This window comes from Cibotium barometz, chromosome 24 (assembly GCF_041138505.1).
Source record: "Cibotium barometz isolate CiBa-2024 chromosome 24, ASM4113850v1, whole genome shotgun sequence".
NCBI classification, from domain to species: Eukaryota; Viridiplantae; Streptophyta; class Polypodiopsida; order Cyatheales; family Cibotiaceae; genus Cibotium; species Cibotium barometz.
In genome coordinates this window covers 20,430,595-20,450,112 of record NC_141069.1, presented here as the reverse complement: position 1 = coordinate 20,450,112, position 19,518 = coordinate 20,430,595, and the positions used below count along the sequence as shown (strand labels likewise).

The following is a 19,518-nucleotide window of genomic DNA, read 5'->3' as shown; positions in this document are numbered from 1 at the left end:
TATTAGCAATGGAGCGTGATCCATAAAAGAATAAGATACATGGTGAGAATTTGCACGTCTTGCTAGGCACATGAGTAGCTAATTTGCTATCCTACAATGTTTGCACATGCCATTTTGGCATACACTTGGATGCGTGTATGGCTTCCCTTTCCTCATCCATTGTATCCTCCATAATTGCCTCATTAATAGGCTAATCTATGGGCTGAAATCCAAGCTGATTTTTAGCCAGTATGGGCTAATTTATAGCACCTTGTGTTGAGCATTCATTTTCTCCACATATGTTTTTTTGACATTGTACAAATGTAGCAGTGTATCAAAGATGTCATGTGAGCATATGTTTTGTTTTTTGCATAAAAGCATGGGGTGAACTGCATTCTCAACAAAGACAACATCTCCACTCACCATAATTGTCTATAACCTTTGCTTTTTAAGTTGTATCCTAGAAAAATACATTTTGCCCGGCCTTATCATCCAGCTTATTGTGTTTGCTCAGGCACCAAAGCATAAGCGAGATAACCAAAAACACGCAAATGAGCTAGTGGGCTTCCTACCATTCCAAGCTTCATAAAGGGGTAATTGTCTGTAAGGCCTTGGTGGGCTATCTATTTAGCACATTTTGTATCCTAGAAAAATACATTTTGCCCGGCCTTATCATCCAGCTTATTGTGTTTGCTCAGGCACACCAAAGCATAAGCGAGATAACCAAAAACACGCAAATGAGCTAGTGGGCTTCCTACCATTCCAAGCTCCATAAAGGGGTAATTGTCTGTAAGGCCTTGGTGGGCTATCTATTTAGCACATAAGTGGCACACATGATTGCCTCCCACCAAAAACATGAGGTAAATCCTGGTCTTTAATTATGTAACATGCTATCTCCACCCATGAGATATTTGTTTTTCGCATCAGCCATACCATTCTGTTGAGGTGTGTTAAGACATTGTGCATTGATATTTAATGCCTCTTTCAACCATATATACATGAAATTCCTTTAACATATACTACCCCCCTCGATTTGTTGTATGGAGGGTGCCAACTTTGCGTGTAGACACATTTTCAGCCCCATAGAAACAAAGTGTCTAAAGCATGCAAAAACTTCAGACTTTGCTTTCAATGTATACATCTAGGTGTGCCTAGAGTAGTCATCAATCAAATTCACAAAGTAGAGATATCCCCCAATCGATGGTGTCCTCATAGGACCACATACGTCACTATGTATAAGCTATAATTTCAAGAGAACCTTCATTGATCCATCTTTCGAGAATGATGCTCCTTGCATCTTGCCCAAAAATGCACCCCACACATAACTGTTTTAACAGGGCCTCAAAGCTTTGGACTTTGACACCATCTCTTGCCTTTTAAGGCATAACAAACTGTCAAAATTTCAGTGACCAAAGCGGGCATGCCAAAGCTCTATGTCACTTATAGAACATGTGGGAGCAACTGAATAAGCATTATGTGTGCCAATCTCTCATACATGTCCAACCTATAAAGCCCATGGCTTAGAGTACTTGATACTTGATACCACAATGATGTGTCCATCACTTCGATCATGAACTGGACACTTGTCGTCAACAAATCTCACCACTAGGCTAGCCTAGCAATGACAGAGACTGACACAACAAGTTATTTTTAATGCCTAGCAAACATGGCTTATGAGAGAGTGATTGTCCCACCATTTGCCAGTAGTGAGAATAATCTTACCGACTCTTTTTATTGGATATGAGGAGTTGTTTGCACATGTGATTGTATCTCCTTAAGGAGCAGACTCAAGGAAGGAAAATAAATCATAATGAGAAGTAATGTGCTTGCTACCACCACTATCAAAAATACCATACATGCTGATATGACATACATCAGGGATAGAAGAGTTATAAATGCAATGCACAATGAATGCCTAATCATTATGTACATCAAAATACCATGCATGTTAATATGTCAAGCTGACATACATCAGGATAGAAGGCTCATAAATGTAGTGCAAAATGAATGCCTAATCATCCTGTGCATAGTTCAATGACTCCTTCTTTTTAGCACTTGGTGTGCTGATGCATCAACCACAACCATATGTGACTATTTCTTCTTCTCCTTCTCTAGACTTTTTGTACATTCATTAATATAATGGCCTAAATTATCGACATTATTTATATTTTTCTTTTTTCTTAGGCTTATCATCCTCCTTGTTGGTATCCTTGCCAGAAGACTGGTTTGATTCTATCTTTGCCTTAAGAAAAGGCTTTGCCTTTACCTTTTAACTGGTAGCGAATGCTTGATCTCCCATGTGCATACTACTTCGGTTTTCCCACGATTTCTCTTCTTTTTGCAAGAGCACTGTAACGAACTCATCAAAATGTAAGGGCATTGTGGTTACCCTTCATCACATGAGCCAAAATGTGGATGTAAAACCCTAGTATGAATTTGGTAAAGCTATGAGAATAGTGGACACCAATGAGCTGTCCACCAGCTAGGCCTCATTAGTATATGCAAGTTGGTTCCTGAGATCTTTGATCCTTGTGAGAAACTCATCCATTAAATCTCCCTTATTCATATTCTCAAACTATAACTACTTACATGAGTGGCCTACTTACATAAGTAGGCCACTCGGTAAAGCTCACTATATGGTATACCTTCTCCACCTAAGAGGATAGCTCAATTTGAGACAATCAAAAGAGCAGCTCGAGGAGAAGATGACAAGGGGGTGAGGGCCAAGAGAACCTTCTCTGATACCAATTTTTGGTGTGGAGATGAAGGTAGAAACACACATAGATGCAGTAAGCAAGGAGAGACAGAGAAAAGCAAAACACAAAGTAGATTGATGAGAATGAATTAAGTACAAGTGAAGTAACATGATAAGGTTACTTAAACACACTCATAAGAAGGTGTACACACACTCGGGGAAAAAACCTCCTAAGGAGGAAAAAAGTATCTGGCCCATTATTAGCCTATAGCACTATCTTTTACCATATAAATGGCCACACATATGGTGTCAAAGGTTGAATCCTATGGTTTTTTTCCGTATAGGTTATGTGAAATTTTGATATTGTACATGGATTCTAACCAAAGATAGTGTCAAAACGACGAAGTGTCAAAAAAGTGATATTAATGTTTAAACCCTAGGATGTGAAACAAAAGGTGTGTGTATATAGTGTGTCAAATATTTAAGCCCGCATTTATACATAACACAATCTAAAATTAAAATTGTAGCCATCATAAAATATTAAATTAAAGTTTCAGACGTGTCTTCTTGGAAACTACAAATAATTGCAAGCCTAAGTAAATGTATTACATGCTTCATCATCTCCTAGAAACACATTCACAAAAGATTACCTTAGCAAGCTACAACAATTGTGGGGATCTTTCCAATGGCTGAGCTCAAGCACATAACGTCAAGAGTTCCACACCTTCTTAGGTAGCCGTTTTTGTCACCATCCTGCAAGTGTTATCATACCGTCTCATGGGACTAGGGTTCCTCATCCCTCTTCTCACTTCACACCACTCATGCACAGAGTCAAATTATACTAGGGTCCTCACACCTCCTCATACCTACTCTCACCTCACACCACTTACGCACACAGTCGCATTATACTAGGGTCCTCATGACTTCTTTCGGTCATGGAGCAAGTCCTTTGGTTAAACCACCATGCATAATGTGCAACCTCCCTTCCTAGATTATTTAATATTGCCAGAGTTTGGGTATCAAGGGTTGTGTCATTTGTGGGCTACCATCTCCAAGCATTTGTAAAAAAGTCAAACCCATTATTGGATTTCGTGTAGGACCAGTCACCTTGGGGATTGGCATTACCAAAAGGGTTTGCAACCTAGTGGCACAATTGGAGGTATAAGATTGGTCCAATGCATAGCAAATATAATTGGGGGTTATACTTGAGTCAAGGGCCTCAAGAGCTCATAGGTTTTAACCATTGGAGTAAGTTCGATATTGGCACGTTTATTATTACGGCGGTGACTATTCTCATTTTTTGGTTTTCTTTTTTTTGGTTTCCTTGTAGCCCGAAGTGACCTTTGTATTCTTGGTCTACTCTCTTATGTCTCAAATAAGGGTCCATTAGGGTCTGTTTGCATGGATTTCCCTTTAGACGCTATGCCCTTATGAAATATTTTTTCAAAAAGTGTGCACGCCAGTTGTTTCCCAGATAGTCCTCAAGGGTTGGTAGGTTTTAGCTATTGGAATAAATTCTAATATTAGCACATTTAATCCCCCTAGGTTAGCCATTACAACCACCACTGTTCTCCTTTTTTGGTTCTCTATTTTTTTTCTTTTCTTTTTCTTTTTTTCTCTTTTTTATCCTTGTAGCCTAAAGCGACCTTTGTATGCTTGGCCTACTCGCTTATGTCTCAAATACGGGTCCATTAGGGTCCTTGCATAGATTTCCCTTTAGGCACTACACCCTTATGAAATATGTTTTCAAAAAGTGTGCACTTTTGTAGCCTTTTTTGAACGGTCTACAAAAGGAATCAGAAACAAGTTCTATGAGAGAGTTATAATATTTTTGGAGTACTACAACTTTGCTTCCCTAACCCTATCAAATTCTTGTGTTTGGTAGCTTAAATAGTAGTTTGAAAGTGGTCTAAAAGTTTGATTTTATTGTTTTTTGCACGTTTTACCTTGGTTTTCAAGCCGACTTATGGGATGACAGTTGGCCGGAGGCCAAAACGATGGAAATCGACTTGCTCCACCCAAGGAAAGATTTAGAGAGCTCCAAAAGATCTTGAAGATAAGCAGTAGATCATGTTCACTGGCCTCACGATTTGGGAGATACAAGCCTGCAAGAGGGCTACTTTTTTTTTCCTAGCAACAAAATCCTCATTGGAAGTGCAAAAATTAGCATCTAAAGTCTACGTAAAAAATAAAAAAGAGAGCAAAACTTTCACCAAAATGCTTCCTAATGCTTAATGTAATGCAAATAATGCATTCTAAGCCTAGATTAATCTATGTGAATACTAAATGAACCATTTAAATCAATCTATACGCAAAAAAAAAACGACAAATTAAGTTAAAAAATCAAGCTAAAATACATTCTTTTCAAAACAAAAAAGAGAGTAAAAAGCAACCAAAATCACTAAGAATCTCCACCAAACCAACTCTTTTTTGTGGGAATCCACTACTAGAGAGTATACACAATGGATTATTTGTAGATTTAAAGAGCAAACAATGGAAAAAGCCAAAGGAATGCTCCCTGACAACGGTGCCAAAAATATTATTACCGGCTTCGGCCTCTCTTAGAAACATATTCATAAGAGATTACCTTAGTAGGCTGCAACCGTCGTGGGGATCTTTCCAATGGCCAAGCTCGAACACCGCTTCAAGAGCCCTTGGGTAGCCGTTTTCGTCGTGATCATCTCCTCCGACGCTTAAACTATGGTCAGGGATCCAAGGCTCATAAGTGGCATATTACTTATACAATGCTTAATCTCATAATACATGCATGAAGTACAATAACTCTTAGAGCAGGAATCGCCCATAAATACTCCACGCAACATTTTCGAGTGCTCATGCAAGTTGTAGATTTTGACACCGTTGCTTCATAGATTGATCATATATGCTTTTGGTTTCGTTGTCTTTGCTATTTGATGTAGAATTATAGTGGTAACTCTTGTTAACTCCAAAATGGATTAATAGTAAATATCACTTTTTGATGTATTTGAACACTTGCTCATCACGAGCATGAGTAAAACCACTCACAAATGTGAGTGTTGAGGACATATATATAATAATATGGTTAAAATGTGAGTGTTGAGGACATATATATAATAATATGGTTAAAATGAAACATACGCTTATGATCCAAGTTTCTCATGTTAAAACCTTGATGTACATGACTAGAGTATCTTAAAAGCACTCTGAACACAAAAAAAGATTGTACTACAATACATGAGAGTGTTCTTGATGTACATAATTCTAGAGTGTCTTAAAAGCACTCAAAACATAAAAAAGACAGGACTACAATATATGAAGGTGTTCTTTTACATATGATTGTGGAGTTCCCACGTTAACTAAAGCACTTAACATACTTCCCTTCTTGATAAATCACTTACGATTGAAGATGTTGATGATCACAAGGAGGTGATGAGATTGGCACACTTGTAGTTAAGAGTACAATGGTTGGAAGATGTGGCATGATTGTTTTGTTGTCCCTCTAGAAGAGATGGGGTGTTACTGAAAAGAAGTTTGTAGAAAGGCCGTGACTTATTTGTATGCGTTGTTGATTTTTTATTGTTTTTTTCTTTTTTGGGTATTTTTTTATGTTTTTGGTGGCATTGCCATCCTCTTTTGAGGCGTTACCAAAATCCATATGAAACAATGAATATAATGAAGAAGGTTAGCTAAGTGAGGGGTCAATAAACAAATAGGGGAGGGGAGTCCGAGAAATGAGGACACAAACATCATATTAGAGTGCCTACGACTCCTCTTGTGGTTTTTGTACTATTGCTTCTGTTAAATGCCAAGGGTTGAGATGATAAGCATTTGCACTTGTTGAAGATACCATTATTTGTATCTTCGACCTACTCCTAGTTGGATGCTTTGACCGACAAAGTGTTAGTCTTCTCTTTTTTCTCAAGGGCTTTATGTTTCTTACATAATTGTAGTGCTCTTGTGCCACCCTGCATTTGTTTGATGTTTCTAGATGCATGGGCAAATGAAGATGTAGGATTCTTTAATGGGCATTGATAAGTTATGGTTGTTTGGTTGGGTCTAGATCTAATGATAGAGAAAGATTTTCATAAGATCTTGCACTAGGGAGATTCGTATGTACTTTGTCCTTGTTGGATGAAGGTTCTTAGGTACTCTCAAGATGATTGCACGATGAAGCAACATTAGCAAGTAGACTCGGGGGAGCTATTTTAAGTGTGAGCTTACGATGCTTTTGCTGGACATTGCAATAGGTTATATTGCAATCAACTTTTGATTGAAACTGCCATCACATATCCAAGTTGGGATAATGGTACCCAATAATATGGTGGGTAGGGTAGAAGAAGGTTCTATAAGCTAGCATTAATGAGGATTTGTGTACAGCTCTGTTTGCTTAGGATGGGAGCATGATATTTCTACTAGGCAAACATCACAAGGGCTCTTGTGGGGCTTCTAAGAAGGGCTCGACATAAACGGCATGTCATTGTATTTTTATCGATTGTAATTTGGAAAAATCAGCTAAAAATATATCAAGCCCTTATAAAAAATTGTTCAAATTTACTAGGTTTTTAGTTAAATACTGGCAAAATATGCAAATTTAGCCAAGAAAATCGGTTAGTTGATAAGCATGTCCTTATTTTGATGGGTTTTAAAAAATGTTTTTATTGAGCCTTGCTTCCAAGCCCAATCAATGATGGCATTAAAGGGCACACCATTGTTATTGATTGCAGATGGGGGCAAGATTGGCACGTATGGGGACAAGCTTGGCATAAAGATCCTTAGCTGTGGTGAAGCAACGTTGAACCATGAGAAATTGGAGGGTAGCATGGACATTATTTTCATTAAGTGTGATGTCCTTCTTGGAGCCGTTCCGTCCCCATGGTGACAATGCCCAAGTTTGTGACCTTCACTAGGCTACCCCCCCCCCCCCCCAAAAAAAAAAAGAGTCCCAACTTGTCCATGTGGGCAGCTACCTCTGTCTTCTTAAGATACAAGTATGTCTTCCTATAGGTAGCCTTCAATGGGCATCATTACTCTATAAGAAGCTCACCCTTAAATTTTAGTTCCACCCCAAGTGATTTTTGTGAGTAATGGTTTCATATGAAGGCCAAGGTACCTTTTCTTGTTGTTGGGAAGGTGGATATATACCATCGACATGCTTGATATACCATTGGTTCAACAAAGCATACCACCGTAGTGTAGCCCCTAAGCATCAAACCCAGGTTTCCATCATGAAACCCAACCGTTCTACCAACTAAACTACACACCCATCAAAACAAGGCCAAGGTACCTTATAAGGCCTTCAATTTTCTAAATTTTGAAGTCCAAAGTAGGATTTCAAATTTCAGGGCTAATTGTAGGGACTAAGGAGGTTAATAGTCATCTTCTTTCCCTTCTCATATGTAGGGGGTTATTTAGACCCAGATGTTATGGCTAGAATGTTGATGTGGCTAGAACAAAGTACTGGAATTTAAGCTTTTTATGAATCACAGCATGAGTGAAGGTAGACTGGATAGTTAGGGTGTCTAGACATATGACATAAGCAATACTCACACCTGTTGAGAAAACACGAGGATGGTGTGACTGTGGCATGTAGAGTACGCAACTGTGAGCATTGAGGTATGCAACATGATGTATGAGCAAATGAAAAACTTAATGGTTTTAGACTCTAGAGCCTCACGATCATGATCATGTAGACTCACATGTGGCAGATGAGTCTACATGTCACAATGTATGATCATTTTATCTTCTTTCTTTTTTTGGGACTTTCACTAAATTATTTATTATTTAGCTTCAAAACGCTTGCTTTCTTGTATTTGCTTTTTTCAATTGTTATCGACATGTGCAACTTCGTGTTGCAACACTAAGCAAACCTAAAGGCCCCAAAATACGTCATGAGTTGTGGTTATCTTGTTTTTCCTTGCACCACCTACTCTAATCCTTGTCACGCCTTCTAGCCATTGACACCAAACTTTCAACAAAGACTTGTAATATACAAGGGCTTCCAAGAGGCTTTTTAGACTAGGAAATACCATAGAGATTATTTTTCCCACCCCTTTTGGAGGCCGAAAGTCTTTCATGCATTTTAGCTTATGCTTGATGGGCATTGTCAACTCCAAAACTAATTGCATTTTGCCATGTGGTTACATGCAAATGCGTTTGAACTTAGCCTATTGAAAGTGAAGGCCTCATAGACAAAACAAGAGTCAAGCAAGTGGATATTTCTCTTCCAAGATCCATTTTTGCACAAAGAAAAAACTTATTGCTCAAAACAAACTTGAAGAACTTGAAACCTATTTAGGATTACAATACCAACAAGTACAAAATTGCAAAATAGAGGCAACCCAAAAAGGTAACATAATCCATAAATAGTGCTATTAACTTCATGAAAATAGAACCAAGAACTACATGAAATGAGTGTTCAATGCTTGACCTTGTTTTTCTATACACATGACAATATAGAGACCTTGGGTAAATCTTTCGAAATCTCTCTCATGCTTACACAATTCATTTCAAGCAATTTTGCCTTCATGTGACTAGATCAAAAACCAATAATTTTCTCTTCATATATTGTCTCATGTGTTTACTAATGGTTTATTTCAAGTGGTTTTACCACCATTAATTTTGGGTGATTGTCAAAAAATTTGCCTTGGTAATTCCCTTGTAAAATACAACACTATAAAGAGGGTACCAAAAACAGCCCCTATTATGCTTCTCAACTTCAAATGAGCGTAAGTCAAGAACCAACTCAACATAATTCTAAAAGGGTTTGTCATCCAAGAGCTCATGAAACCAAGGCACATGACTTTATTAGAATGGGTATGCAAACGTCAATGGAATGAAAAATGCAATCAAAACCAAAGGCAGTTGGAAAATATATGGACTCAAAACCACTGAACGACATGTAAAGCTGTATATTACCCAAGAACACGTTCCTTGAAATACAAAAGCGACCATCAGCACTTAGCAGGTTTCTCATAAGCTTTATCCCAATCCCATAGCGCATATTTGCCTCCTAAAATTATTTAAAACCAAAGGTATAGGCAACCTTTCACTTGCAAAGGCATATGCAAAAGCATACTTAGAGAACTGATAGTTTCTTTACACAGCATTCATAGAATTCACTCAAACAACCCATAAAGACTACATGTTGGCCTTTACACAAACTGGATGTCACCACCAATCAACATCACATGGCACATCAAACATTCTAAGTCATACAATTTGGTTCCCATTTCGGCATGTAGCATAAAGTGTATACCTATTGCTCCCTTTGAAAACAAGAAAGCCGTGCTCATTGACATGAGGATTGACACAAATCATAGTGGGCTAGGGCTTCCTCACTAACTCCTTGGCATAGTCACAAGAAACGCTTCAAGGTTTTGAAAGCTTCGAGGTTTTGAAGGTTTCTTTTCGAAAGGTTTCATCCATCACTAAAAAAACCAAAGGTTTTTTTTATGTGTGTGTGTGTGTGTGTGTGTGTGTGTGTAATATGTCTATAGATAGAAATACGAGTATTGTGAATCGTGATGAAAGGGAGTAAGTAGAAGGAGAAGAAGAGGACATGGTAGGAGGAGAAGAAGAGAAAAGGGGAGGTGGCCAAAAAAAAAAAGGATAAGTAGAAGACGAAGATTGGAACCGAAGGAGAAGAAGAGAGGAAGGAGAAGATGAGGAGAAGAGAAGGAGATGGAGATGGAGAAGAAGAGGAGACAACGGAGGATGGAAGAGGAGACAAGAAGACAAGAAGAGGAGGAGAAGAAAGCCCCCAAAAAAAAAACGAAAAACGAAACTTGAAATTTGAGGTTTTTTAGAGGAAGGAGGAGTGGCAAAGTGATGAGGAGGATATAAAAGAAAATTTATAAAAAAAACAAAAACAAAAAAAAAAACCCTAAAATTTGGGCAGAACCAAGCAGAAGTTTCGAAGGTTTCGTAGAAACGTTTCGCCACGAAACATTTCACAAGTTTTGTTTGGACGAAACCCGTTTTTTTGTGACTGCTCCTTGGAAATATGTCTTGTTAGAGAGAATTCACGACAGGATCTACAATCAGTACGATTGTTGTCATATACAATTGTTAAGTACATAAAGAACCTAAAGATGTTTGAGCATAGCTGCATGCATGGCCTGGGAGTTCGGCACGTGACACTACATACAGAGATGCATCATAGAGAAACTTAAAGAGCAGAGGGCACAATATCAGGAGGGACATTTTCAACAATTTACATAACATTTGGCCGAACAAAAAAGCACTCTTTTGTGCAAAGATTTACTAATGATCTTGATAAACTATTGAGTAACCAAGGTCCTCTTCCTCTTACGTGATATGTTGCTGATGCCAAGCCAGAGAAGACTATGCGATCTCAGTGCTTGTCTGTTGATTGGAAGTATCAGGAAATGTCTACTTCACAGATTATAATGTAACATATCAATTGCCATCCCAAACACCCTGTGATTATGTTGCAGTGATTCTTTGTGATGGTGCTGTGACTCAGAAAAATTAAACCGAAGCCAAGTCAAAGATCACAAAATTGTGCATCATAGACGTGACGGTCACAAGCATGCAACCACTGAAGTACATAAATGAAGTGAAATATAATATCATTTCCCAAAAACCTAATTTTTAGGGATTTTCACAGAACACTTGTCAATTTTACTTGCAAATGTACCATCATACCTTAATACATTCAGTTTGTATCATATAGTGACTTCTTAACACAGCAACAAGAAGTTACTGTTCATATCTTTCGAAGCTTTTGTCAGCTTTTGACAGCCATTGCACCCAGGAGCCCTCTTCGAACAAAACAAAATGAACCTGCAAATAAATAAATAAATAAATTACACCACTCAACTTGATACATGACAAATCCTTAAGTGCCTGGTTGTTCCCTGCTGACACCCAGACCTCATCAACTTCCAGAAGACTACCACAAGAGGATTGAGAGAGGTAACCAAACGGAGAGGGGTAGCCATTTCTAAGTGTGCATGAATAAAGACATAATTGCACCCTGAGGAGTTAAGTTGCATTAAGTGCACCAATCGCACTTGGGTTGCACGGTGACATGACAGCAAAAGAAAGTGCAAGGTCTGGGTTAATGATGTGCATTGAGCACTTTGTTAGCCCTACTCCAGCCACAAGTCACTAGTTGCAATCAGAATAAACCAAGGTAAGTCCAGGCAGTTGCACAAACCCCCCACAGTTTTTAACCCACTTGACATTGATGTTTGAACAAATGACCTGGCAGCTTATTGGCCCAAAGTACCCGGAGGCTGGCATAAGAATTTTGTTGCAGGATCTGCTCTCTTCTTCAATTAACACACCAAAGGAATTGCATAATTCAGTCATGTTATCAGCAGTACAAGAGCCAGGCTTCCGCATACAACATTTGCATTGGACCAAAGCAAGGCTTCCACATATAAGGACTTCTTAGTCTAATGATATTTATAAGATGTGGTTAAAGACTTAATTCTGAAAGCTAAGACAAACAGAGTGGAAAGCTAAATGTTGTTGCATTGATGCAGCCATTCTTATATAGGGCCTGAAGAAGTACAAGTGAAGAGTGACATCCCGAATGCAGGGGTGCGGCTCTTGATCAAACAGTTATGTCTTTTGAGTGAACAAGTGTCCTTAGGGCGAAGGGTCAGATCCTTTGGATAGGACATGCACCTTCATAATAACCCTTGCGACATGACAACCTTTGAATAGTAACTCTTCACTATTAATCAAGATTAGGCAGTAATTAGAAGAAATTAAGAGAGATTAGTCACAAATAGTGACATTTCCTCTCACTTAAAATAAGATCCAAGTGAGAAAAATGATTGTTGATGTATCTTCTTGCACTAAATGTGAAGTCCCATGTAGCAGAATTATTTCTTCAGTCTCTGATCAAAATCCACTATCCTTTGTTGAACTTTGTCAGGATTTTCATGTGTATATAGCAGAGTTATACGCTTCTCTCTCTCTCTCTCTCTCTCTCTCTCTCTCAGTTCTGCGTTTTTCTGCTGTGCACTTGCTCTTGGTGTTTTCAGATCTTGTCTTCATTTCCGCTGCATATTCTGACATGGTATCAGAGCACTAGGCTCTTGGAAGATCGTGGGAACTGTGAGAGCAAGAGGGGGGCTGTTTGTAGTGCTGATTGGAGGACTGTTTTGGGCCGTACAGGAAGAGGAGAAGCAAGCGAAAGGCGGGCCGTGTTGCTGGACAGCCACTTTCAGGTTTAGTTCTTCATTTTTTCCCACCCACCCTCCCTTTTCAGTTACACCCCCGCAGTGGCAAATGTACTTGAGATGGCAGAGAAGCACATGAAGATCCCGACACTCCCCACGTTCCCGGTGGACTGTCACTTGGACGGAAACAACTACAGCATATATAAGGTAATGATGGATTCTGTTTTGGAGTCTTATGACTTGGCTGATTTCATTGTTGTTGGGGTTCCACGGCCGGAGTTAGAGGAAGGGGAGTTACCCTCTATTCGGAAGGAACGGGAGGTACACGCACAGTTATGGGATCGTGTCAATGCCAAAGTCTGTTCTTTCATATTCCTCAATTGCACACCACAGGTAATCAATCATATAAAGCATATGACGCTGGCCAAAGGTATTTGGCAGCATTTGGCTTCTCTCTACAACAGGGTATCACCCATGAAGAGAATCTCCTTGGAAGTTCAGATGTGGGTGATGAATGCTGCAAAGTCGTCCACGATGCGAAAGCACATCAACAAGCTGCAGGCTCTTCGGCAGGAAGTTCTCGAGGTAGGGAAAGAGATATCGTCAGAGAATATGGCCATAACGTTGCTATCACATTTGCCCTCTCAGTACTCAGCCTTTTACTCTTCATTGATTACCAATGGCAGGCTCAGCACCATCACATGGGAGGAGCTTGTGCCCATGGTCTTGGACCAGGAAGAGCGATTCACGAACCCTCCACAAGGCGGAGGTTCTAAGGCCTTAACTGGCCAACAGTCGTGTCACCATTTGGCCACCCGAATGGTTCACTCTTGCTTTCACACTATGTACATATTGGATTGGTGTCCATGGCTTATGGAATGTGCCTATGCATATGATTGACACGTGTCATGCTGTATAGTTGGATATGATATTCCGCTGGGACTTGATGTTATCATGCCCAGAATATCTGGAGAACTTGGCTTTCCGCTGGGACTTGTGCCTTTGTGTACATGCCCGGAAACGCCTGGAGGACTTGGCTTTCCGCGGGGACTTGTGCCTTTGTGTACATGCCCAGAAACGCCTGGAGGATTGGCTTTCCACTGGGTCTGGTATCGCATATACTTGCCTGGAAACGCCTGGTATTATATGGTTTCATGAACGGAAATCGCTCATGCCAATGCTGCATTGCATAGCATCTTTATGTGCCTGCCTGCAAATGAAATTGCATGCTGTTTTCATGCGTGCATGACCTATGTGTAGTTCCGGGTAAGGGGACGCCCGTCCATGAACCGTGCGTGTGAAACTGTCTGCTGACATGGTTGTGTGGCATGTGAACAGGTGGTAAGTATTACCCAATCTAGGCTCAAATAGCCCTTAGGACTTAGCCAATATTTATAAGTGAGTGCGTTCCCATTTCATTAAAGTTTGGGCGCCCAAAAGTCACTTATAAATTATGACCGCTTCCAAGTTCACACTCACTGAAGTCCCGAGGCGGACAAGACTCAATGTCCAGGACCTGATCCTCCCCTTTTACTCATAAATGGGCATCTCCCCATGTCCTCTCACCTGATTGGACCCCAATTCACTTACTTATTAAGAGAAAATTCGTGTTTTCTCTTCATGAGGATTTTTGGAGGCTGAAAACTCTGTTTTTCCACCATTTCTCTCCATTTCCAAGCTCTCCATAGCCATACCCAACTTACTAGGGTGTTTTCCAAGCTTCCAAGAGTGTTTCCAAGTGCTAATCACTCTCCTACTCACTCCCAATGACTGAAATTCAGCAAAACAGCTCTCATTTTTGCTGTAATTTCTGGTCTTTTTGCTGAAAACCCTAATTTCAGCCTTCCTTTCTCAAGTTGAACCATAGGGGAAGCTTTCCCAGGGCTCCCTTCATCCTCTTGAAGACTTTTGTCGCGAAGGATTGCGGCAAATCGAAGATATCAACACTTCTAAAGCTTCCAACGCGAAGGCTTCCGCTTGCAACAACTTCTATGAAGACTGGTAAGCTAATTGGACAATGTGTTGTCATTACTTACTCAGTAGAAGGGCAGGACTCCTTGTTTAGCCGCCCTGTGTAGTTCTTCTCTTGTCCTATGTGCTCTTGAAGATGTTGCTACCTTGCTTGGTAGAACATAGAGCCAATGGTAGAGAATATGGGCACTGAAGTCGGGCCGAGCATCAAGGCAGCTCCTTGGTGATCTACATCGACATACCATTGTTTTCTAAATGCTGAATTTCATATGCATTGACATGAAGGATTTGGCAATGGATGCCCGTGAAGCAATGTATTGAATTTCTCCAATAGTAATACAATTTACTCAAGGGAGGGGTCGGCCGTTCCAGCTCATTGCGTGTCTCTTGTCAATTCAGCAATTTACTTCTTGTATATGAGCAAGTGTCCTTCAAATCTTAGTGTATTTAAGTGTATTGATTAGCATTGTGTTCAACCAAGTTACAGGTCGAGAGGCCGTAATAACAACAAGGGCAAAGGGAAGGCCTCATCGTAGAAGTCTTCTGAGAAGAAGCCCGACTCAGACGGAGAGAAACTGAAGGCTAAGAGGACCTGTAATGATTGTGGCGAGAAAGGCCACTATTGGAGGAAGTGTCCCAAGCGGACTGGGAAGAGTGCTGATTCTTTAGCTTCAGCTGCAAAGACTCCAACCTTTGTGCACTTAGAGATGATGGACACAGATGCTTCATCTTCTTTGAGCGAGGAGGCAGTTGGCTTCACCGCAAAGGATACTCAGGAATGGATTCTTGATAGTGGTGCTTCCAGGCACATGACTCCCTCCCGTGACTTCTTTCAGGATCTTAAACGGCAGTCAGGTCGCATTTTCATTGGCGATAATTCCACCATACCGATACACAGTGAAGGCCAGATGGAGATCATTCCCGATGGCAGAGGGGATAAGCATTCCTCTCGTGTTCTTTACGTCCCCACACTTGGTTTTCATCTATTGTCAATGCATGAGGTGTGCAAGACTAACTCCCAGGTGGAGTTTGAGGAACATTCTGTTGCTCTACGGGACCGCGAGACTAGCTAGGTTGTTTGGGAAGGCGGCGTGGATAATGGTATAAACAAACTCTCCGCACTCTCCTCTTTGACAGGTTCTCAGGTTGGTGACTTGTGGCACTTTCGGTTTGGCCACTTGAATGTGGATGTGTTAGAGGCGAGCTTTCCGGGACGAGATGGTGGTTGGCTTGCCAGATGTTGGCAGCAGGCAAGGACACTGCAGTTCTTGCATTCGTGGTAAGCTGCACAAGGAATCTTTTCTGAAGCAGGCTTCCACGCGGGCGTCGAAACCTTTGGAGTTGGTACACACTGACTTGTGTGGACCTATGTAGACAGCATCCTCGGGAGGTTCTTTGTACTTCATGCTGCTAGTTGATGATTGTTCCACATTCACATGGGTTTGTTTCCTTTCATAGAAGGACCAAGCTTTTGCTCGGTTCAAGGAGTGGCATGTAATGGTGGAGAAAGAGTCTAGCTTGCAGGTGAAGACTCTTCGGGGTGACAAAGGAGGTGAATTTTCTTCCAATGCTTTCGTGAGATTTTGTGCGGAGCATGGCATCAAGAGGGAGCTGGCCAATACAGGTTCGCCGTCAAAGAATGGAGTAGTTGAACGTAAGAACAGGACTGTGGTGGAGATGGCAAGGACAATGCTGGAGCATTGTGATCTTCCTCGTCCACTTTGAGGAGAGGCTATGGCTACAGCTGTTCCATATCCTCAACCGGTCTCCGACGACTTCAGTACCGAACATGACTCCCTTTGAGGCATATTTTGGCGATGTCTCCCATTTCCATGTGTTTGGGAGCGATGCATATGTTCACATTCCGAAGAAGCAGAGGGGGAAGCTCGACTCAAAGTCCCAAAAGCTTATCTTTGTGGGATATAACTCTCTTTCCAAAGGATACAAGTTATATGATCCAGAGAGGAACGAGGTTGTTGTCAACAGGGATGTGGTTTTTGATGAGCATGTTCTAATTTCCACTGTTGATGAGCCGCCACTTCTTGGAGACCCAGAGGATTCTAATGACGATTCCCAGTCGATTGTTCCAGCTGGACAACCTCAGTCAGTTCAGGAGGTTGAGCCCGCAGCTGGAGATGGGCCTCCACAGCAACAGAAGGCTCCGCGTTCTGTTCGAGTACCCAAGTGGTTGGTGGACACCCTTCGGGAGTCAGGTGTTACGGAGCTTCCCTCCGAATGGACCACAGAGGACGGATCTCAAAGATCGCACAAAATCCGTGATAAAAGTCATTCAACAGAGCTTTTACTCGTAAACTATGCTTTGATGTCTCGTATCATGTGGGACAAAGAGCCCACTTTCGTCAAGGAAGCCCTTGCACAGGATACTTGGAGGAAAGCCATGCAGGTGGAACTGGATGCCATTGAGAACACTTGGGAGTTGGTACCGAGGCCGTTCATGGTCCTCCACTCTCGGCAGATCACTACGCATGAGTCCCTGTTGGACTCTCACTACCCTCTCAACCACAATGAACATATATGCAAACCTGGTTTGTGAGGGCTTCAGAAGCTCAAGGTTACTATTGCCATGAAACATTGCCAAGACCTTGGGCCTCTTGGTAACAAACTTCACCAAGCCACGCGCAGTGTCAAAGATGTCAGCAATCCACCTAATCTGGGCAAGATTTGCAATGAGCAAGTCTAGGCTATGGGATACACATGGAATCCATACAATCTGCGGGAAGTCATTCTCTAGCATCTGTCCCATAGAGACACAGTGGCTACCATTGTGAGTGACCACCTGCACTATGTTTTGTGGGCCTATCTCCATGATAGCCTCGCAAAGGTGTGACCATATAAACTCTTCTGTCACCACTGTTCTAGGCACAGATGCATCAATGGCACGCACAAACCATAATGACCTTGCAAGAGTACACCAAAACATTGTACACATTCCTTTTGCATATATCTAACCACCCGTCACATAACAATGTGCAACCGTACTTGCCCCAAGTGGCTTTTAATGACGCCATCTCCACCTCCACTGCTTGTTGCTCTCTTTTGAGCTCTTTAGTGCGAAGGTCTCGTAGGAGGGTCCACATCCAATGCAGCTGATTGTCCTCATGACCTTTTTCCATCGTGGTGTGCACACAATGTGAAAAGACAAAGCGCATTGGATGAAAAGCCTAATGAGTTCCCTTTAATTGCCTTCTTTTGCATGCTTGTTCTCTTTAGAGAGGCTCTGGGTGCCGCGGATAAAGGGGTTCGTGTTGCTGTGGGAGTGGAACTACTAGCACCTTATCCTCAGGCAGAGGCCCACAACTACATCTTGCTAGTTGTTGTCTTTTCCATTCTTGTAGCTCGGCTTTGATGTGTGCAGGCACCTGTTTGCATGCACGAATGCCTTCCTTGTTAAACTTGTGAAATGGACCTTAACACGCATTATGGACCCTCTTGAGCAAACCCACCCCGCAAAAATTGCATTTCCACTTTTGTGTGACTGAACCACCATATTTTGATACAAGAGTGACATGGGCCCACATGGCATCCTTAGTGCGAGGCATCTTGACAAAGGCAAGGCTGGATTGGCACCTTGGCATGAAAACCCCCAAATTTCAAAATCAGTGTTTTTTTTTTTGCAAAATCGAAGGAAAAAGGTACAAATCAGCACAACCAAACAGAGAGATGGCGGGCACAAAACTTGGGAAGTGCCGGCAGGCACGATAGAGGCTGATTTGTGCAAGGTAGGAGCTCCCTTCAAACTGTTTCAGAGGCGCATGTAGGCATTTTTTTTTTGAAAAACGGGCTCTGGATAAAAAAAGCACTGATTTCGTATATCTTCCCAGGTGGCATGAAAGAAACGCATTTCAAACGTATGAAACGTTTGGTTTCATAGAGATGGAATGAAATGCGTTCATTGCAACTATGGTGTCAACCGACAAGTATGATTTTTTTTAAATCCATCTCATGTATAACAGTAAAATTTGCAGTGAAATGATGCAACCAGGAATGTAAAACATTAGCATCCATCTTATCGTCGTACTTATTAAACTGGATCTTTTCTGGAAGGATACTTTATAAAAAGTGCAGCAAACTTTTGGTTTCTTCGTGCCTCCAAAGCCTATTGGCGTGCTTCCCAAGCTTGTTGGTGGTCCTTGGCACAACAGTGAGCAGCTCAGCTTTGTGCTGACAATGAACTGCAAGATCAGCCCACCGCCATTGTTCTTCTATGTGCTGCACCTTGGGGATCTTCAGGGGCGTGTTGCTGATTGTTTTGTTGTAAAATTGCTTGCAACTGTCAGAATATGCAGCAGAAATGAAGACAAGATCTGAAAACACTAAGAGCAAGTGCACAGTAGAAAAACGCAGAACTGAGAGAGAGAGAGAGAGAGAGAGAGAGAGAGAGAGAGAGAAGCGTATAACTCTGCTATATACACATGAAAATCCCGCAATGCAATATATAGAGTGTGGGGGGCAAGGGGCCATTATATACGGCCCCATGCTGTTGGTCGGCCAGCAATAAACAGCTGACAGGAGCAATAAATGCCCACGACCAACACAGGGTGCAGTCGGCCAGCACAAGGGCAGTCGGCCAGGTGCCCGACAGCAGTCGGGAGAGAATCCACCAATCGGCCAGCACACAGAGGTAGTCGACAGCCCTCCCACACCCAGAATGAAATGGGAAAAATATGGAAATTTGGGAAAAATGAGAAAACACCTAAATCGGGCGGGCACACCCAC

At 41.4% G+C, this 19,518-nt stretch overlaps 1 protein-coding gene across 2 annotated transcripts in view; it reads right to left on the bottom strand.

Annotated features, from left to right (window-relative positions):
* Positions 1-10,812: 10,812 nt before the first annotated feature.
* Positions 10,813-19,518, bottom strand: part of LOC147625000 (uncharacterized) — a 35,625-nt gene continuing 26,919 nt past the window's right edge. Inside the window, exons 7-8 of one of the 2 annotated variants that reach the window (XR_015268898.1) lie at positions 11,321-11,458; positions 10,813-11,017 (exon numbers count right to left, since the gene is read on the bottom strand). Coding sequence is in view for 1 of the 2 variants with exons in the window: in XM_086818221.1 (XP_086674347.1) it covers positions 11,375-11,458 (84 nt within the window). In the remaining variant the exon portion in view is untranslated. Of the gene's footprint in view, positions 11,018-11,164; positions 11,459-19,518 lie in introns of those variants that run through there. The other variant, XM_086818221.1, reaches the window with a different exon arrangement.